Source organism: Varanus komodoensis, unplaced genomic scaffold (genome assembly GCF_004798865.1).
Source record: "Varanus komodoensis strain SLA01 unplaced genomic scaffold, ASM479886v1 scaffold5, whole genome shotgun sequence".
NCBI lineage: Eukaryota > Metazoa > Chordata > Lepidosauria > Squamata > Varanidae > Varanus > Varanus komodoensis.
The window spans coordinates 32,724,425-32,738,413 of NW_025336087.1; the positions used below are offsets into that span (position 1 = coordinate 32,724,425).

Sequence of the window (13,989 nt, forward strand, 5' to 3'; positions counted from 1 at the left end):
AGAGAACACTGTATATAATCTGTATCTTGTAAAATAAGAAAAGAAGTTTAACAAATGAAGTTGCAATGTTTAAGATAATTTAATTATATAGATAATCTTTATTCATAGGAGGAGAAACACTTGATGAATGTGGTTTAAAATTTCTTCTGGCTGTACGCCTTCACACATTCATGACGACTGCACTGCCACCTGCTCAGAAAGCACAGCTACTTCATCAAGGTAATGTTTTCTTCTCAATTTGCATCTAACGCTGGTTGCGGGAGGTGTCTCCAGTGACGCCTACAAAGGTGTCCCCAATATAGTGCTCATAGGAACCCATTTTTAAAAAATATGCATACCCGGATTTGTAAAAAAAAAACATACAACTTTCTAACAATAATGAATAGAATTTTAAAAGCAGACCCGACAACTATCCATTTGAAGTTGGCTTCTACAAGCAACATGTTTGTATATTAAGAGTGTTGTAAGGTCCTGAATCCATTGCATTATAGGAGGTCTCCTTCCAGTGATGTAATTTCAGTATTTTAGCTATGAAAAGGACATAGAGAACTTGTTACCTCTCCTGCTTGTCAGTTTGCATGAAGAAAAGGGTATATTCATCAATCAATTTTAAAAACTGTTTCAGTACATAGTTGATCTGTGTAATAACTTCCTCCCCGAAAGAAGCAAATACCAGGCATTGCCAAAACATGTTTAAGAGACATGTTAGCTGTATTGCCCTGCAAGCAGTCAGCTGAATTAGACAGTTCTGTGTTAAAGAGACATTGCAGTGACTGATACAAAAGATTTTCTTGAAAAACATACAGCCTAATATCCTGACCTGCTCTAACATGGTTTCTAATGAACAGCTAAGCCTCCATTATCTGATAAGACAAACAGGTTAGTTTGGTGGTGACTGTTTTGGTTCTGGGCTGGGCTAACACAGCTACATTTCTGTGGTTAGTGGGACAAGCATCCAAAAACTGGGTCATTGTTGTGAGCCAGGGTCCTCCTCTTGAGTAAACACAGTATTCCAGAACTCCTTTTCCCAACAGACTTATTTATTTATTTATTTATTTATTTATTTATTTATTTATTTATTTAAACCATTTTTATGCCACCCCATTCGCAAAAAGCCTCGGGGCGGCTTACAGCCTTAATAAATAAACATAAATAAACAGTTATATAATTAGAGTTAAAAAACGGAAACATCTCGGCATGTACATAAAAACACAATAAATACAATTCATAAATTAACAATTAAAATAACTTTTAAATAAAAAGGTCTTGGCCTGGCGCCGAAAAACAAATAATGATGGCGCCAGGCGGACCTCTCTGGGGAGTGCATTCCACAGGTGGGGCGCCACCGCAGAGAAGGCCCTCCTCCGAGTACTCACCCTCCTAATATCTTTCACGGAGGGCTCCCGGAGAAGGGCCTCTGCTGCCGCTCTCAAGGGGCGGGAGGGCATATATGGACGCAAGCATTCCTTTAGATAACCAGGTCCCAAGCCGTTGAGGGCTTTATAGGTGATAACCAACACCTTGAATGGGGAGCCAGTTAAGCTGACGGAGAACTGTGGTTATATGACTTGATTGTTATATGCCTCTAAATTCCTCCAGAGTGAAATGTTGCACCTTCAGTTGAACCTCCTGCTGATGCTGGTGCCCAGCAACTGGTGCCACCTCTTCAGGGGGAGGGACTCCTGTCCAACAAACTGCTGAGCTCCCTGTCACCACTGCCCTGCTATAAAATGTGTCCATCTTCTGGTTTCATATCCTCCCAATGGCTTGGTAGACCAAAGTTCCCACCAGCCCAAACTGTCAACCCCTCTTTGTCTTCCCCTATCTCCTCATTCCCATGGGTGAGTGTGACCCGGGCTGTCACCAACTCTTCCCTCTCTATCTTCTTAGATGACCCCTGTCCTTGGTCTGCCTCTTGGATGTGTTGAGATTCCACAGCAATTTCATCCTCACAAACAGTTCCTATCAAACACACACAACAGCCATCTGCTTTCACTGCTCAGGAAGGCAGGAATCACACCACATTTGAAAGAAGTGCTGTTATCCCAGCTTTTTTTCCAGTTTCCCTCACTTTGGACCAGTATTACCATTAGAGATCTTTTTATATTCCAAAAAACCCCAATGTTTCTAAACTCTTTATTCAAACTTGAATATTATTTACTCAATTTTCTGATTTCAGTTCTTTAAAGCCTCTTCCACTTTCCACTATCTCTGGCCTTCATGCTCTGGCCCATTACTGTACTTAAGCCTGCAAGACTGAAAAAGACAATACAATGCATGTAAAATAGATTTCAAACTGCTGCCTGTACAGCCCTGCTTCACCCAGAGTTTGCTAACAGTATGCAGTCCAATTGCCACTCAGCCTGGCTGCATTAATAATGCAGAGTCTCTAAAGCAATTCCTGTAGGAAGAACCAAAAGTGGCAGCAACAGTGGATCTTTAGTGGCAGGAGTATAGGGACTTCTTCCAAAATTGAGCATTCCAAGGTAGATATAGCAGACTCTAATCTGATCTGGAAAAAGAGGCAGGGTCAGAATGCTTAGCTGAATTACCCAGGCCAGTAAGTGGTGGGGTAAGTCGAGTGGCTGGGGAGAGCCAGACTGCCACTGGTTCAGGGGAAAACACTGGTTCCAATGCAGCAGGGATGGGTGTGGCTGTAACTTAACCAGGCCTGTGGTTCAGCGCTAGGTCAGATGATCAGACCAGTTAAGTCATGCTTTGTATTCCTGCCATCAGGGCCACGAGCAGTACAAGCCTCCCTGAGGGTGGGTTACAACAGTAATAGCTTGCCCATCAAGGCAACTCCTTTGATCCCTTACAGGTTTATGTTTGGACATGCACATAGTGGGCATGTTGTGAGCAGAGCCGGCTGTAGCTGGGGGTCAGACTAGATGGCCTGAGAGACCCCTTCTGACTCGCTCTGTTTCTGTGTTTCCCTACATGTCATCTTATATAAGGTTTAGTGTTTCCATTGGGGAAGGGCATTTTAGCTATGGCTTTGGAATCAGCCAACTCGAGAATTTAAGATCAGAGGGAGGAGTCTTCCTTGGAGTGTATGTGCACCAGGTGAAAGGAATCTGCCACTCACTGCCTGCATACTTGTTTGGACTGACACCTTGTTTCACAGCTTTCAGGACTTCATGCTTCCTTTCTTCTGCCCTAACCCTTCTCACACTTTTGAGACAGATCAGCACAGTTTATTACACACACAAATTAAAGTTAGTAATATGAGTTCTTAGTTGGTGTGTTTTCAGCGCCCTTTAAAATTATAAGTAGAAGAGTTTCTAAACTTTTATCAAGGTAACATGATAACAAAACTGCTATAATGTTTTTGGATAATTCAGGTTTGTCTTCTAGTCATTTTGCCTGGGCATTTCATTCAGTAGCTGAGGAACAACTGTTAAGCATGCTTCCTGCAATGCAAAAAGCTGATCCAACATGGTCAGAACTCAGAGCAATGGGTGTAGGATGGTGGGTTCGAAACACCCATAGCTTACGCAGGTGCATTGAAAAGGTAAGTGCAATGTTTAAGAAACTGAATTATATCATGTTGTAAGCCTTTATTCTGCTACTGTAGTTTAATACAGTTGATTTAAGCAGTCTTTAGCAGAAAGAAGTTTTTAATATGGATAACAAAAATAATAAATGTACGTTCTTTAGATGTTTCTGGTAAAAGGCAAAATGTAAAGTAGCTAAGGAAATACTTATGAATCAATGACCTTGCTTATACATAACAGCAATGCAGGGCTTAATTAACCTGTGGCTTGTTGAGTTAACCCATGGCCGCCACACAATCAAACACATCATGGCTTGTTTTACCGATTCATGAGTTGTTCTTTTTCTACCCTCACTTCTGCTCATTCCCAGCCCGTATCTCAGGATATTTGCAACACTGCTAAGTGGGCAACTCCTGACAAGGCTTCATTACATTAGCAGCCTCTTTACCACTGGTTTGCTCTGCATTCTGGGCATGTAGAAGTTTACTAAATGAATGAATGAATGAATGAATGTAACCTTAGGCTGCTTGTGCTGTCTGGATGACATTTCCACCCTGCCTGTTATGCTTAAACTAGCCTGGACAGTTTTGACAAAGTCTCAGGTTGCTGCTTGATAATTGTTTTCAGACATCTATGTGGAAGTATGCTATATATATATGAATATTTGGTGTCTTATTATCTTTTACAGGTCGCTAAAGCCGCTTTTCAAAGAAACAACGACCCATTAGATGCAGCAATTTTTTACCTTGCAATGAAAAAGAAGGCTGTGATTTGGGGATTATACAGGTACAGTTATATAACAGAGTTTCTAAAGGCTGGTCTTTTCAGAAGGCTGAACGATAGCATGCTAAAATATCAGGTAGCAGCTCTGAACTGTGTTCTAGGGTGCAAAGGCTTCCTTAGCTAGTTGCCCACATACTTAGAAGTTTCCTGGAAGGAAAAGCATCTAATTCTCATTACTGTGCATAGATTCTTGACCTGAAACCCAAATTACTTACAGTTCTAGCATTCCCCTGTCAGTGTGATTGTAGCTTTCTCCAGACTTAATAACTTAGAGCACTGTCATTTAACTCTTAGCTCTATGTGTCACATCAGGGCAAGTTTTATCTTAAGAATGACCTGTCTTTTCTCCCCAGGGTCAGTTCTGGTAGAAGAGATAACATTGCTTTAGTTCTCTCCTAAACTGGTACTCTCACAGGAACACGCTTGGTTGTTTTGAGGGTGCTTTCTTTCATCCTTATAAAACTGCTTCAATTAGAAGATTTGTTCAGATCATTTCAGAATAGTATACTGAAGAAGAAAGTTTCTGCTTCTATGGTATCTTGATGGAATAGGGAATTCCATTGGCTCTGGCCTATCAGTCTTTTGGGAATTCTGTTTTCTGGGGTCATGGAATAGTTCTTCAGAGGGACACCTCCTATCATTGCCTGTAAGGGTAAGGTTACTTTGGAGATTGGGAAGAGAACTACTTTTATACTTTTGCAAAGCATGAGATTGCATCAACTGAGGAAAAGAAGTCAATCTTCAGCAAACAGGTTTATTTAATGTATTGCCCTAAAGTGTATAAAATGCTTACATTTTCAGGTCCCTTAACAATACTAAGATGACAGAGTTCTTTGGACACAATTTTACTGAAGACAGGTGGCGCAAAGCAGCACTGAAGAATGCCTTTTCTTTACTAGGCAAACAGCGTTTTGAACATTCTGCAGCATTTTTCTTGTTGGCTGGTCACCTAAAGGATGCAGTTGAGGTAATACAATGAAATAATTGTTTGCCTTTACTTTGGCATCTTTTATTTTGCAAATTCTGTTTTGTATCGTGCCTAAGTATAGTAGGTTAAATCCAGTGTTGTACAGTGGGACTTTCCCTTGCACAATGGAAATTTCCTTTGTATCCCCCCTTCTCCAGCCCTGCCTCTCCCCAAAATCTGCTCTGGTGAGCTGCTTAACCCCCTGAAGCAGATTTAGGGTGTGCGCCAGAATCTGCAGTGAGGAGGGGAATGTCAAGATCAGGGCCTGACCACCCCTGGCAGTGCCTGCAGAACCAGGAATACCTTTGCAGGTGCTTGCAGGGAACAACTGAGGAGCAATTATGCATCCTTCTTCCCCAACCCTGCCAGCCCCAGGGAATGGCGGTCTTCCTGGTACCTGACCTCTAGAATGTTTTCTTGGATTGTGATCTTAGACTGTGTGTCATCGGACTGTATGCTTGTCTGAACTGCATTGTCACTGGCTTTGACCCTGAGCTGTTAAACCAACACTCTTCTTGCATCTGGCCCCGCTGCAGAAATCCACCTCACACCTGTGCCCTGGTCCGGGCATCCCAATCTTGATAGCTTGCCACCTGCACCCCAGACCTTGCAGAGAAATCCATTTCGACAGCAGTTTTTCTTTCATTGGTAGATGGCCGGGGTTCAATGCAACCTAGTCTTTGTTTCTTTACTTTGCTTTTAAGTAAAGGGAGCCCCTGTGTAATAATGCAGGATAGCAATCTAATAAATAATAAATAGGGCATTAGTTTTAATAGCACATACAGGGTTAGAATTTTACATTATGATTGATGCCCAGTGAGGTACAGTCTTCTGCACATAAGCACAACTGCATGCTTTTTGGAAAGGTAAGTGTTGTAACTTGAGTGCCTAGCTGGTAGCAGAAACCCCATGCATGTGCAGTGATATGGCTCATGGCCTCACATATGAACATGCACTCTAGGAAGAAGGATATGCTTGCAGTTCTAAAAATACCATTGGACCTTCCCTTTGTGCCATGAATTCCCTTCAGCCCTCCTTCTAGTGGCTTGGAATCTCTTCCTACTTTGGCAGTGGTTAATCCTAATTACGATCACTCTTAGCCAACTTTTGCAAATCGTAATCTGACCAAATCATTCTGTAACAGTGACAGAGCAGACTGTGGAAATGGTCTTGCTAGGCAACAGACATGAAGTCTGGAAAAGGGAAGAAATGAGCTGGAAGCAGAAAGTCTTGTCAGAGAAAACATGCACAGTCCCATTCAGGAGCAGCCCTGGTCTTGTGCTCATTTGGCTTTGGCCACTCGTGCTCTGGCTCCACTGATTCCTTTGTCTGATTTAACAGGCCGTTGACTTGTCCGTACTTGTGATCCCAGCGGCTCCATTTCTTACTGATAGCACAACGTTCTGTGCTTAAAGTTTAAAATAATACTGCCATTAATGTTTGTATTCCACCTTTCTTCCTCTTGCAAGCAACCCAAGGCAGATTGCAAGGTTTTCCTGTCCATTTTATCCTCACAACAGCAGCTGTGAGATAGATTAGGTTAAGTGTCATTGACTGTTCCAAAGGCACCCAATGAGGTTCATGGCAAAGTAGGTACTAGAAGACCTCCCACATCCCAATCTAATCCTCTTAATCAAGAAAAAATAATTTTTACTTATTTAACTTGCTTGGTGTTGGACTTTATATTCCTTTTTGGAATGTCCCTTCAAAGTTTCAGACAATTTAGAAGACTGTTTTTAAAACTCACATTTGTTTCATTTAGGTGTGCCTAGAAAAACTAAACGATATTCAGCTGGCTCTTGTAATAGCAAGACTTTATGAGCCAGAGTTTGAAATATCTGGGACTTACAAATCAATTCTACAGAAGAGAATTATTGGAAGTAGACCACATTCCACTGGAAGTCCATCAAATACACATGCTGATCCTTTTCTCCGAAGTATGGCTTATTGGATTTTGGAGGATTATAGCCATGCTCTTGATACTCTTATAAGCCAACCCATTTTGGATGAGGAAGGTAAGCTTGAGGCATTTTAAATATGCTCTTCAATATGAATCCCTGTTAAAGAAGCTATCTTCTGAAGAGAAGGCTTCCTTAGGGGATGGCAGTAAGGTCTAAACAATACTTTAGAAGTGCTTTGCTGGTTCAGACTGGCAATACAGATCAGTTGTCTCCAACCTTTTGGGCCAAATGGGACATTGAGAATTTTGAGTGCCCTTTTTACCTCCTTGACTTCTGCAAAGGCACCCTGCCATCATGATGCTTTTTTTTAAAGGCAGATACAAAGTGTTGGAATTCCCTTTCCACTCTCCTGCTGTCCCCTCACTAGCATATCTCTAGGCTCCAAGTAGATCCAGAGCATTTTTCAAAAGAAAAGGAAGAGACTAAGGCAGTTGAGCTGTGCTTCCCAGTCATCTGCCAAACTTTTTTTTAAAAAATAAAGGAAACTGCTGCCCAGTAAACATGGAGCTGGAGAGGTTGTGGAAAGGATGTATGTATGTGTGTGTGTGGTGTGAGAATAAAAAGGGAAATAAATGACCGGGGTGACTATATCTTGTGTGCTGCCAGTGTGGGATGAGTAGATCTTTGGGGGGCAAGAGCTTTCTTGGCTGAATACTGAACTTGAGAAAGAAAATTGGGTTCAAAAGAAAGCATTTGTATTTTGGGACACAGGTCTCACTTTGACCATGTATTTAGAATTTTGGTCAAGTTATTTGACTTTTAACCTCACCAGTTTGTATTTTGTGACAAAGGTGCATTTTTATTGGCTATATCCACCACAGCAGCCATTTTGTGAATTGGTATCCCACATGGCAGCTATTTTGATTTGGCATTCAAGATGCTTTCCCAAATTTCAAATATGCTAACAGTCAAAAACAGTTGGAGACCCCTGATTATTATTGCAAGAACCCTTTCCTTCCCTCTTTACTTTTTCAGTAGACAGAAGAAGTTCCACATGAACCATAATTAAGTATTATATCTGACCCAGGTGAGCTGTATTGAAACAAACCAATTCCAAACATAGCTGTGTAGCTGGCTTGTTTGAAATTACCACAGTTGAGATTTACCACACACCAGGGTTTAGACAAATTGCTAAACTATGGTTAATTGAATTAAACAAAAGCTTCTAATCTTCTTGTAGCCCATCTGGGGGAGGAGAGCACCTTATGAAACCAAGGTGTATGCAGTAACAATAAACCAGTTGCCTGTTATGTCAGACCTGACCTAATGTAGCTGATGGACCAATTGTCTGACTTATTATTTATTTATTTAGAAAATTTCTTTGCCGCCCCATTCGCCGAAGCCTCGGGGTGACTCACAACATGAGTCAATTAAAATAAATATAAATTAACAATATAAAATAAGTTAACAATATAAAATAAGTCACCCTGGCCAAAAATAAATAAATACTATTAGCAGTTAAAATGACGTTTGAATAAAAAGGTCTTCGCCTGGCACCGAAAAACACTTAGGCTAAGACAGCTTTCTACGTTCCAAAAATAAAACCACTTTGGAAGTCTGTCTTGTCTCTGATTATAAATAAACTTGTGTTATAACACTGTATAATGTTGGAACATTCAGTGGATTTATTGTATAAGAACTGCAACCAGTTTATTCTCTTCTGTGGTACTTTTACAGATGAAGGAGGTATCTCAAACTGTAACCCTTCAGTCTTTAATTTTTACAATTATCTAAGGACACATCCTCTCTTGTTGAGACGTCATTTTGGGTCCTCTGAGTTAACTTCCACAAAGATTTGTGTAACAGGAGAAAATGGACTGGCTGATGAAATCAATTTGGGAGAAAGAAGATTGTTCTTTACTACAGCATATGCACACCTAAAGGCTGGCTGTCCCATGTTGGCTTTGGAAGTGCTATCAAAGATGCCTAAAGTAGTCAAGAGGTCAAAGACTTTAGGAAGATCACCTAGTTTAAGGGATACTAGCAAAGTCTGTTCACCTTCTTCTCCAATACCAGTGGAATTAAAAGATGACAAATCTAGCAGCATTGACTGGTCACAACCAGTAGTAAATGGTTTAGGATCATCTTCAGATGCATCATCAGACAAAAATTCAAACTCTGCTCTTTCATTTGATTGGAGTCAACCAACAATGGTTTTTCAGGATGAACCTTTGGAGCTGAAGTGGGACAGTGACAAAGATGAAGAAAATGAAGACTCTTGCCTTGTAATGAAGCCATTACAAAAAATAGCGAGTGACAAACCAAATGAAGTTAGTTCTAGCTATACAGAAACCTACAGTTCAGGTGTTGAAAATGATGTTTTAACATTAGCAGAAGACATAATTTCTGCACAGCTGAAATTTAGGGCATGTTTGAAGATTCTTACAATGGAGCTCCGTACACTATCCACTGGCTATGAAGTAGATGGTGGAAAATTAAGGTACCAGCTGTATCATTGGCTTGAAAGAGAAGTGGTAGCTCTTCAAAAAACTTGTGACTATAGTGTTGAAGCAGAAGATATAGAGTCAGGAATTAGCTCAGCAGTGGATGAGGCCTCCTTAAATGAAATGACTGAAGATCTGTTGGACACACGACAAAGAGAACACTTTCAAAGAAGGCAGTGGCTTATAAAGTATCAGTCACTTTTGCGAATGTTTTTGAGTTATTGTATCCTCCATGGATCTCATGGTGGAGGCTTGGCATCTGTAAGGATGGAACTGATTTTGCTTCTGCAAGAATCTCAACAGGTATGCAGCTGTCAGTATTTAAATATTCAATGTGTAGTCTAAGATAAAGGAATATTGACAAAATTTAAGTATACATGCCGTGCTACTTTAGTAATGTATTTCTATTTCATTATATAGTTCATTATATGAAAAGATGTTACACTGCATATTAATACTTCTTGAAATAATTTACATTTAAAGCGCCGTCTCTGAAAGGAAATACTTAATACATCATTCTTAGTATTTGAACAGATAATATCTTGGCAGTTTCTTTTAGAGCAAAGAAGATAATGTTGAACTTTACCAAAGTATGACTTCAGTTTGCATTTCATTTGGTCTTTATGTAACAGCCATGGTGAGACATTGGCATTTGCAAACCAATGTTGGGGTAAGAGTTCTCCATCTCTAGGTCCCTGTAGACCATTGTTGAAGGTTGGGCTTGAGTTGGATCTCTGAATACAGGTGCAGACAATTAGGCCAGGCTTCTAGTATTTATGCTTCATTTGGTTTGTTTAAAGACATCATGCTTCCTGCTAGTGTTAAGACAACTTTGCCTCAGGTGGCACAGGACAGTCTTAGATAGTGTACTAGGTCATGCGCCAGCTTAGAAAGCAAAGTTTGTTGTTCAAGTTTCAGATGGTCTGTTTCTTCTACCTTTGGAAACATTCTTGGGAGGAAGGGTATGGTAATGTTTACTTGTAAAACTTATGCTAGTGTGTGTGTGTGTGTGTGTGTGTGTGTGTTTAATCCTGTAGTATGCTCAGCTATCAAAACATACTTTCTGTTTTGTTTCCCCTCTCTCTGTAAAGGAACTTTCAAAGCAGTTGCCTATTAATACTGTATCTGAGCAGAGCTCAATACCACTTCTCTTTGCCTGTACTGCAAGTGCCAAAACCGTGGTGGCCAATCCATTACTGCATCTTAGTAATCTAACACACGACATACTACATGCAATAGTAAACCTTGATTCACCACCCCATCCAGAAATACAAAATAATAAGGCAAGTATTATAACAAGTCAGACTTTAAATGCTTGTATTCTTGGAATGATTGTTCTGAAAATCTGGAAATAGTTTGTACTATGCACATCTCTTATATGCATAAAACCCTTCCCTTTGAACTACCAGAATGAAGACCATGTTAGTACATGTATCTGTAGGGAGTCAGTATTGCTCATTGCAAATTAGATTTGGGGATATAATGCTTGTGTCATTTTTTATTTGTCTCAATTAAATAATTCTGAAAAAAAATTCCAAGACCATCTAAATAAAAATTCTGTTCGAAATATAATGTGTCACACTATTTTTCTTCCAGATACATGTAATGCATACTTTAGCAGCATCTCTGTCAGCTTGCATATACCAGTCTCTCTGTGGAGGTCATAATTGCAGGTAAAGATCTTGAAATGTGGGCATTGGTGTAGGCCAAGAATCCTGTTTGTTTCCCTTTTTGTTTTCCTATGATCTGGAGTCATAGTTTACTGGATAAAATATGTATAATACTTAGCCTGCATCCCTATGTGCACTTATCTAACAGCAGATGATTTGGTTGTTCTGTAAGAATCAGGTCCCAGAGCAAAGTGAGAACCCCAATCTAGCAACACAATAGCTAGCTTATGATACAGCAGTCATGATAAGGCTATAATCATTCAGTACTTTGTAGTCATATCTTCAGCATATTTTGAGTTGCAGACCTCCAGATATCACTGTTGAATGATCTGTGTTTTTGTAATGCAAACACTGTGCAAAAGATTAACTTCATACTTTGATAAATTAATCATTGTCACGTGTATTTTTTTTGTTTTTAAAATTTGCCTTGTTGGAGCCCATTGACCAAATCTTAGATTACTTCAATGATTTTTAGAAGTACAGAGAAAGCTAAAAATCCCTAGCTCAGATGCAGCATGGAACAATAGTTTGTTTGAATCATGGTTTGTTGAACAAGCCAGTATCTGGCTTGCACATGTTCAAAGCTTCAAACTTTGATTTGTGTTCCTGTCACCTAAGCTAATACCTAGCTATTCTACTGAAGTACTTTGTGTGCTGAAGGAATATAAGGTCTCAATAGTTCTCACTGGCTGCATCTGCACACCACAAAAAGCCATGATGGTTGTTTATTGTTGTGTGTCCGTCAGGTCATCTGAACCCTTTTGTGGTATTTCACCGTGGTTAAGCTTGGTCCACACAAACAACCATTTGTTTTATGGTTTCTGTCTACCATGACTGCATGTTCTGTTACCTGAACCCAAAAAGCACAATCCATCATGGGAGAAAGCATGGAGCAGGAGAGCTGATTGGCAAGATTGGCAGTTGCCAAGGGGCTATCCAGAGAACACCAACAGCTGTTGCACATGGGACAGTGCTGTCCAGCTGCCCATGTATCTGATAGGAAACCTGTCAGGAACAAGCAGAAGGGGAGAGAATCAGCTGGGTGGCATGCCCCTAACTGGGACAGTACCTCCCGGTTGATTGTTCTCTCCTTTCCTCTTCTGCTTTGGAAGCAAGCTGCTCTGACAGGGCCCCAGAACCTGGTGTCTGATAGAGTGCCTTTCTTCCAAGCAGGAACATTGAGTGGAAAGGCAGTGCTTGCCTCCTTCCTTGCCTTTGCTGGAGAAAAAGTGACTCAGGCCATGAGTGGGGAAGGTCAAACCTGAGCTAGGTAGCAGTGTTCCATTCTTAGTACATCTTAGTTTAGCCCGGGCTCCCTCTTCCCTGCCCTGCCCCTGCTTCATCCACTCTCTCTAGAAGTGGGAGCCTGGGCTAGGTGGGGCCCTGGGCTAGGTGGAGAGCAGCTGAGAAGAGAACAGTCTTGTACAGATCAGGTTATTCCTTCCCTGCTCCTGCTCAAGAGAGCGCCATCAGGCAGGACTGGGGGAATCAACTGAGCAGTGCTGCTTGCCCCCAGCTTCTGCCTCAAGCAGGATTTGAAGATGCCGGATCAGCTCCCTCACCCTCTCTGGTGCACTCCAGGGCATTTGTGCAACAGAGTTTGCTTGGCAGCCTTAGCTTGTGGCTGTCAAAGAGAGGAGCTTCATTTCTCCTCATGGTATCTCTGGGGTACCACCTGGAGGAATGAGAGGTGCAGGGAGTGGGAAAAGCAATCACATGTAAGGCTCATCATGGCTTCCTGGTAGTTCAGAATAATGCACTGTGGTAATGTAAGACAGTGGGTTGTTGTGACATGAACCTACACATTGGCTAACTGCAGGAACTGTCTCTTCCTTTGAGAACTTGGTTGCTCTTGGCAAACTTCTGAGCAAGAAACAAACTTAATGTTTTCCTCCTATCTCCGATTCTAAAACATACCTCTTTGTTAAACCTATTTTCCTAGTTTCTTTTCAGTATTGGCACTTTTTATACAGAGACTCAATTTTTTCACTATTAAAACTTTATTAGTGAAAAAGTAAAGTTACAGGTATTTGCAATAATTTAGATCTTAGAATTTATAAAGGGTGCAGGAGGTTCTTGCAGAAAGTTTAGCAGAAGGTGAGTGATAATGGCAGTCACAGTGCATGGGTGTGATGGCCACATGGATCTGTTGAAATTTCACTATAGCTTGCTAGGAATAAAAGTATGCCTTCAGTTAACACACATTATTGGGGGTGTATTAAAAATTAAAAATCCCTTAACAATTTGAAGTGGGAGGTCTTGTCAGTGATGAAGTAAGCAGGGAAATGAGCCTGCTGCTGTGCAGAATGAGGACTGCAGACATTTGAACAAGTGCCAGCAAGAAAGCCTTGCCTGTGTGAGCTGCTTCATTGTCAAGGCATTCTTTGTTGCATCTCTATAGCCAAATGAGTAGTAGTGGAGTATAGTGACAAAAAGCAAGATGCCAAATCCATACAGTATGACAGACCATTGCACAACTCAGGATTCACAAACGAACTTCAAATCGTGGATTGCAATTGTGGCCTGTCAGCCTCAAACCATGTTTAGTGATCCTAGTTGAGATCAGTTGTACAATGCCCCCCCTCCCCGAGTTAAGATAAACTGTGATTTATGTTATATTCTAATTAGGCCTGTGGGTTGAAAGATACTGGAAAAAAATAAGATGCA

The 13,989-nt window shown here is 40.9% G+C and overlaps 1 protein-coding gene across 9 annotated transcripts in view; it reads left to right on the forward strand.

Annotated features, from left to right (window-relative positions):
• DMXL1 (Dmx like 1) overlaps positions 1–13,989 on the forward strand; it is a 99,086-nt gene that overhangs the window by 49,086 nt on the left and 36,011 nt on the right. For all 9 annotated transcript variants that reach the window (XM_044446674.1, XM_044446675.1, XM_044446676.1 and 6 more), the window contains 8 exons: positions 109–219; positions 3,345–3,514; positions 4,186–4,283; positions 5,082–5,247; positions 7,010–7,262; positions 8,886–9,955; positions 10,744–10,935; positions 11,249–11,325. In XM_044446674.1, coding sequence (XP_044302609.1) covers positions 109–219; positions 3,345–3,514; positions 4,186–4,283; positions 5,082–5,247; positions 7,010–7,262; positions 8,886–9,955; positions 10,744–10,935; positions 11,249–11,325 — 2,137 coding nt within the window. The remainder of the gene's footprint in view (positions 1–108; positions 220–3,344; positions 3,515–4,185; positions 4,284–5,081; positions 5,248–7,009; positions 7,263–8,885; positions 9,956–10,743; positions 10,936–11,248; positions 11,326–13,989) is intronic.